Source organism: Lynx rufus, unplaced genomic scaffold (genome assembly GCF_022079265.1).
Source record: "Lynx rufus isolate CCGP_SWC_20201006 ecotype Redwood Valley unplaced genomic scaffold, mLynRuf1.p SCAF_13, whole genome shotgun sequence".
Lineage (NCBI taxonomy): Eukaryota > Metazoa > Chordata > Mammalia > Carnivora > Felidae > Lynx > Lynx rufus.
The window spans coordinates 44,012,995-44,020,623 of record NW_025814827.1 but is presented as its reverse complement, the minus strand read 5'-3'; the positions used below and the strand labels follow the sequence as shown (position 1 = coordinate 44,020,623).

At 44.6% G+C, this 7,629-nt stretch overlaps 2 gene segments (V, D, J or C); both read right to left on the bottom strand.

Annotated features, from left to right (window-relative positions):
* Nucleotides 1–417: 417 nt before the first annotated feature.
* Nucleotides 418–1,720, bottom strand: LOC124508189 (T cell receptor alpha variable 8-6-like). The segment is given in 2 exon segments: nucleotides 418–1,288; nucleotides 1,420–1,720. Coding segments are annotated over 2 exon segments (648 nt in total).
* A 1,986-nt stretch (nucleotides 1,721–3,706) lies between these two features.
* On the bottom strand, nucleotides 3,707–4,356 carry LOC124508288 (T cell receptor alpha variable 3-like). The segment is given in 2 exon segments: nucleotides 3,707–4,068; nucleotides 4,160–4,356. Coding segments are annotated over 2 exon segments (408 nt in total).
* Nucleotides 4,357–7,629: the final 3,273 nt, after the last annotated feature.

Here is a 7,629-nt window from a genome sequence, read left to right as displayed (position 1 = left end):
TCTGACTCTCCATTTCGGCTCAAATCATAATCTCATGGCCTTCAGATCAAGCCCTGCACCAGAATCTGCACTGATAACATGTAGCCTTCTTGGAATTCTCTCTGCCTCTCTCTCTGCCACCCCCCTCCTCTCCATCTCTATCTCTCCAGAAGAAGAAGAAGAAGAAGAAGAAGAAGAAGAAGAAGAAGAAGGAGAGTGGGAATTCTTAGTTACAAAAGTTAGGTAAAGGAAAATATAAATATTCACTACTGGAGCCTCCAGCTGACTAGACCCTAACAGATTCCTACTCTCACTCCACTCTAGTAATCATCTCTGTCATATTAGCATAGCCCCGACCTTCCTCAACCTCATCCCGTGATGGATTGATGGAAATCTCAACTCCATCTTTTTGAGATGATGTTAAAATGAAAGAGCTGAGTAAATGACAGAAGCATTCACTAAAAATTCTCCCTGTGCTTGGTGATTTTATTTTATCACATTTTCCTCAGTCGCTTCCTCTAATATTAACCTTCCTCTTTCCATTCAGTTTTTCAAATAGGCACACACACAGATGGAATTATCTAGGATCTTAAGGAAAGTTCCTCAGTTAGGGGGAAGCTTAGAGTGTCCCTAGTGGATTACAACCATCAGCGTAGACTGTCATAGTACTCTCCTCTCTGGTCACAAGTCAAATGGCAATCGCAGCACAAAACCCATCCCTGCCACTGTCCCATCGAAAGTGATTCTCTGAGCAAGTTCCAGTCTCCAGTCTGTTGGCGACATTGTGTTTGTTTGTTTTTTTCATAAGTTGTCCTTTCCTCATGAATCCTGACTCTTGGAAGATTAGAACCATGTCTGCACAAGAACTAAGCAGTTTAGTCCCCTCTGTCCATCTTGTCACCATAGAACATAAGGTCTCACTGAAAGTGCCCCAGGTTGATCCCTTGAGTCACTGGAAGCCTCACATTCACCAGAAGTTGGTGTTCAGCTCCCCCTGCAGTCCCAGGCACTGTGTCACTCACAGCACAGAAGTACTTGGCCGTGTCGCTCCACTGGACTGCGGGTTTCCTCAGGTGGAAGGCCTTTTCACTCTTCCTAAATTCAGCCTCGAAACCTTTGGTGCCTTTCACCAGGATGTCCCCTGATATGTACTTCAAGAGAAGCCGGAGTCCTTGGTTGGGGTGCTGCACGTACCAGAAGAGATACACCTGAACAGAAGACGAGTAGTTGCACCTCAGCTCCAGAGGGGCTCCTTCAGAGACAGTGATGTGGACATCAGGCTGGGTCACTGACTGGGCTCCGGTTCCTCCTGAAACATCGATATGCTGAGTCAGTGAGACCAGGAAAGACTTACCGATTAAGAAGAGGTGTCTCTCCTCAGAGTCCAGTTGTAATACTGTACCGGTAGGGAACAAGAAGATGAAATAGAATTTTACTCACTCGGGGCAAAAAGTATCATAAACACAAGCATGGGGACAGGAGCCAAGCTCATGGCTGAGGACTGAAGAAACTGTAGTCTCCTTTTTGAAGATCTTTCCTGAGCAAGAAGGAGTATGGTTGAGGAAACAGTACCCTTGGAACAAGGAAGAATGTGTATGGTGGGTGCCCTAGAATCTTGTGTAATTGCGTTCCAGAGACGTCTGGAAGAGTCTTTTTCTTGAAAATCTGGGTGTTTCCTGACTTCTAAATTCCTCATATGCCACCATCTGTGAAGAGCTCCATCTGGACTCTTCAGTCAGCTCTGTGAAGGAGGAGCTAAAGGAAGGATGGTTGGGAGGGAGGGAGATCTTCAAGTGTAATTCTCGTGTGTGCATCATTGCCCTCTGGAGGCCAAGCAGAAGTAGTTCTTCTGGTGAGCCTTGTCACGCCTTTTACTCTTTCAGGCACCATTGCAGAGGGATGTAGAAGAAGGCCGAGCAAACTTCTAATGTCAGGTAACTCAGGAACATTCTTCCCTTTCACCTGAAACCATGCATAGTAACAATCCCCACAGATGCACAATTTTCTCATGACTGCAGAGACGTGATGTGATTTGTGACTGTTCTGACATTTCCTCCTTCTGTAATATGTGAGTATGTGACCCTCCAAGGTCCATACTGTTCATCTCAGGTATGAAGACACATAAGAAGAGAGAAACTAACAGCCTTCACAGAAAAACTGATTAGGCGAGAACAGTAGTCATCTCAGTCATTGTCCATAACAGATTACATGGAAAACATCTAGTAGTCCTTAGGGCAAAAGAATCAGGCCGATTGACCCAGGTTCAGTTTTGTTGATGGAGCTATTGACAGGTTGAAATTGAGCATCGTGACAATTAAAACATACAAAAAATTACCTATCTGTTGCTAAAAGAAGAAAACAGGAAAGAAAAGTGCCAGGATTCCCCTTAACATCCCACAAAATCAATTCCAGAAAGGTAAGGCCATTTTAGCAGGATATGTAATAAAAACTGGGAGTTTTAAGCCAACAGGTGATAAAAAGTAAAAAAAGAAGGTAGGTTCTTCTCAGTAGATAAGAAGTTAAAAGAATATAAACAATGAGAAAATGAAAGTATATTGCTCTGGCACACCTGGGTGGTTCAGTCGGTCAAGAGTCTGACTCTTGATCTCGGCTCAGGTCATGATCTCATGGCTCGTTAGATCAATCCCTGCATCGGGCTCGGCACTGACAGCAGAGAGCCTGCTTGGGATTCTCTCTCTCTCTCTCTCTCTCTCTCTCTCTCCCTCTCTCTCTGCTCAAAATAAATAAATAAACTTAAAAGAGAGAGAGAGAGAGGCATCAAGTCCAGTCCTTCAAGGGTGTATGTAAGATGTGAGCAGAGGAGCCGAAAGCAGCCTGCATGTTTAAACTACATGTTTAGGGGCGCCTGGGTGGCGCTGTCGGTTAAGCGTCCGACTTCAGCCAGGTCACGATCTCGCGGTCCGTGAGTTCGAGCCCCGCGTCAGGCTCTGGGCTGATGGCTCAGAGCCTGGAGCCTGCTTCCGATTCTGTGTCTCCCTCTCTCTCTGCCCCTCCCCCGTTCATTGCTCTGTCTCTCTCTGTCCCAAAAATAAATAAACGTTGAAAAAAAAAAATTTTAAACTACATGTTTAAATTCTCCCTTGATTCAAAATCTCCTTGCACTATAGCTTCACCCTCTCCTTCCTTCACAGCAGAGCTAACCTGCTCCCTTCCTCATCGCACATCACATGTTGTGCCATCCTCTATCTTGGCACTTGCCAAACTGTTCTGAGTCGCTGTTGGTTCACTCTACAGCCAACAGCACTCTTTTTGGCAGGAACCATCCAGGGAGTTGGGGCTGCCCCATCGCCGAACTCAGTCTCATGCCTTCAGAGAGCCTTGAGGCTGGCAGAGCAGGGGAGCGGTTAGACGGGGCACCTGAGAGACAGACTGCCTGGGTTGCAACTCACTGTTTCACGGTTTTGTGACTTGAGTGAGAACTTAAGTTCTCTGGGCCTTAGTCTCTTCACTGGCAAAGTAAACCTCATGCTAACAGTTGTGAGAATTACACTGGGTTCGTAAATGTTTGGGGATCACATGGGGCACATAGAAAGCAAAGATAGCTTCTTACATCTATTTGTCATCAGTGCTCAGTACAGTACCGAGCACATAAGGATTCATAAATATCTGTCCCATGAACAAATTCTGTGGCTTGAAATTGTAATTTAGTTATGATGAGTGACATATCCTAGAGCCACACCACCTTCTGTGGAGAGCCATACAGGCTTCAGGAAAACAGTTTCACCGTGGTACTCGGGGGTTTGTGCTCAGCTCCGCCTCCAGCCCCCACCACTGTGTCTGTCACCGCACAGAAATACACAGCAGAGTCACTCCCAAGGACGGATGGTTTCTTCAGGTGGAAAGAGGTTTGGCTCTTATTAAATTCAGCCTCAAAACCGTAGTTGCCTTTGACCAGGTTGGCCCCTGTGATGTATTTCAGAAGGAACCAGAGACCTTGGTTGCGATGTTGGACGTACCAAAAGAGATACGGGCTTCCAGAAACCGAATAGTTGCATTTCACAGTCACTGGATCCCCTTCGGCAACAGTGACCTGATCTGGCTGAGACACCGACTGAGCTCTCAGCCCACCTGTAAATGAATCCACACTCCATCAGTGAAGCTGCTGTAAAGCATGTAAGTGGGTAATACAAGTGGAAAATGGGGAAGGCATATTACTCACTCAGTGTGAAGACAATCGCAAGCATCGAGATGCATGTAGAGGCCATGGTTTAAGCCGCGCTGGCTGGGGACTCCTTTCCAGCCCACCCCAGCTGGAGATTAAGTCCCACCCCAGAGAACAGGCTCTCAAAGAGGGATCAGCACCCTTTTGTCAGGGCAGAGTTTTAATAAATGGCTCTGCTTTGGGGAACCTGTTGTTTCCTGGCACCTGTGTCTTTCTGTTGAGCAAGCTCTTGGCCCAGATTCTGCAAAGCTAGGTGAGGAAGCCAGACTGCTATTCCTCTTGCACCTGGAACAAGCCTCACACTACATCCCCCCCTAGCGCCCACACACAGACCCGGGTGACTTAAAAAAAATTTTTTTTAGTGTTTATTTATTTTTGAGAGAGAGAAGGACAGAGCACAAGCTGAGGAGGGGCAGAAGAGAAAGGGAGACACAGAATCCGGAGCAGGCTCCAGGCTCTGAGCTGTCAGCACAGAGCCCGATGTGGGGCTCAAACTCAGGAACCGTGAGATCATGACCTGAGCCGAAGTCCGACACTTAACCCACTGAGCCACCTAGGCGCCCCAGAGCCTGGTAACTTTATCACCAAGTAGCTGGAGTTTCCAAGTCTTACCATCATAGGGCCAGAATTCTGGATGTTTACACTTTCCATGAGCCACAAAAGGAGAATTTGCTGTTCAAGGAAAAGAAGCAGGAGTCTGTGAATCAAAGTGGAAAAAACACATGTCGAGTGGATCAAGGTTTCACTGGTTTGTGCTCTATTTAGATAACATAAAAGACAGAAGGGAAGTAGAATTTTTTTAATAGGATGGGAAAATAAATAGAAAAGAGGAGGAAAAGTATAGCTTTGGGTGAAAAGGGAAAGAAAAAGAAAAATGAGCGATAAGAAAAGGCAAAATAGGAGAAGAAGGTAAGAGAAGAGAAATCAGAGAGGAAGAGAACCTTGTTCTCTTCAGAAATAAATTAGAGCCAGCTTCTATGTAAACCTTTTGGACTGAAAAATAATTGTTTTGTTTTCTAGGTTGGGCCTGTGGGAGAACCCTCCCCATAATGACCTTTAAGTAAAGATTCATACAAAATGAACTTGAACCCAGCCTTTAAATATTTTTAAGGAGAGAAAAGGAAGGGATGGTATTATATGCTCCTCCTGACACAGTTGTCCTGTTAAATAGTAGATTATAAAGCCAAAAGGAAAAGCCCTCTGTGAAGGAGCTGAAAAATAGAGATTTTCCACTCGGGGAGGCTGTTTAGAACAACAAAGTTCAAAACTTGATGGTTAAATAAGCTTGAGGTACTATGATGATAAAGGGCTCATTTCAAGGGGAGTAAAGTGTTGTACTTAAAAAATGCCACAATAGTGGCAGAGCAATTGTTCAATAAACTTTATTGAAATGAAACAAGTAAGTATCAATATAAAGACATCATTCCTCTGATATGCCTTATTTTTCCTTTAAATAATGTCCAGCAGCATTGGTGGCTCAGTTGGTTAAGCCTCTGAACTTGGCTCAGATCATGACCTCACAGCTCAGCTGGTGAGTTTGAGAGTTTGAGCCCCAAATCAGGCTCTGTGCTGACAGCTCAGAGACTGGAGCCTGCTTTGGATTCTGTGTCTCCCTCTCTCTCTCTGCCCCTCCCCTGCTCGCTCGCTCTCTCTCTTTCTCAAAATAAAAATAATAATGTCCAAATAAGCCATATATTTTAGAAAGAGATTAGAAAATCTCTTTGCTTTGAATCAGAAGAAAAGCGGATCATAGCTGTTTCTGAAAGCTTTGCTAAGTATCTCGTACATAAATGGTTGAAACCTTAACACTATGATAATGTCTTTCTTTGGAATATGTAAATTAGCTTTAAGTACTCATCCTCAAGCCGCAGGAGGCCTGTGATGAATAGGAACCTATAATAAATTCCTTCTCTTTCTGCCTAGCGCCTAAGAGGAGTGTTAGCCTTGCATCTCTGAGGGCCCTGGCAATCACCTCAAGAGGATATCTGGAACAAAGTTTAATGAAAAGGATATTTTAAACTTTTTGTGGGCAGATTTAAGGGAAACGTGGAAGAGAAGGTGAAGCACCCAGGGCCTAGCAACAGCCAGAAGACTGAACCACTTGTAGGCCTGAAGGGAAGGAGAAGGAAGAAATTACCGTGACCTGGGGACACCTGCGAATGAGGGCAACTACGACCCAGCAGGACCTATGGGCTGGAGTACAAGGAAGAAGATGTGGCCCACAGCAATGTCAAGGAGCTTCAGTCTGAGATCCCAGGTACTTCTTTCAGACTGCCTACTGCCTTTCCCGTTAAACTATTTATAAACATCAGAATGCTGTAAATGTCACTGATTTCCCAGGAGACAACAAGAGAGGATTCATGTAAAATAATGAGAAAGCCCTTTGCAAACATCAGACTCTGCAATGTAGGTTATATTCATGATAGAAGTATCAGAGAAAAATCAGCACAAGATAAAGTTACTGGAACAAAAAGGAAAATCGGTGGTTTTTTTCATGTGAAACATGGGATTCAATCCAACTAAGAAAATAATACTTATTTCACATAAATTAGGGAACTCTCAGAAGAAAGGGGGGAAATCCATGATTTAACTTCTCTCCTTCCAACAGAGGACACCATAAATCATTGACCCTCCTCATCTCCATGGACTGAAGAGATTTTCTACTTTCTTTGGGCCCAGTACTTTCCCTCACCGGGACCCAGTTTCCTTACTGATTCCTTTTAGTTTAATGATAGCTCAAGCTACACTTGAGGTGTGTTGTAAGTTCTAGGAATTGTATTTTTAAAGAAATACAAGCCAACCAGAAACTGTTTGAGGTGTACAATAGAGAGAGAAATAAAAAATGTGGCATTCAAGGCCCCTGGCTGGTTCAGTTGGTAGAGCATGTGACTCTTAATCTCAAGGTTGTGAGTTCAAGCCCCATGTTAGGTACAGAGATTACTTAAAAAGAAAATCTTTAAAAAAATGTTTTTTAAATAATTGGTTTTTTTAAATGTTGCATACATATAATAAACGGTTAGGAAAACAAATATTTACTATGGAAAAAAAACTGCTCGGTGGCAATGTGAAATCTGGTAAAAAATTTATAAAGGAGACATGTGGGGGCACCTGGGTGGCTCTGTCAGTTGGACGTCCGACTTCAGCTCAGATCATGATCTCACAGTTTGTGAGTTCGAGCTCCTTGTCGGGCTCTGTGCTGACAGTGCAGACCCTGGAGCTTGCTTTGAGTTCTGTGTCTCCCTCTGCCCCACCCCCTGCTCATACTCTGTCTCTATCTCTCTCAAAAATAAATAAACATTGAGGTGCCTGGGTGGCTCAGTTGGTTGAGCGTCTGACTTTGGCTCAGGTCATAATCTCACAGTCTATGGGTTCGAGCCCCACGTCGGGCTCCTTGCTGACAGCTCAGAGCCTGGAGCCTGCTTCGCATTCTGTGTCTCCCTCTCTCTCTGCCCCTCCCCCACCCATGC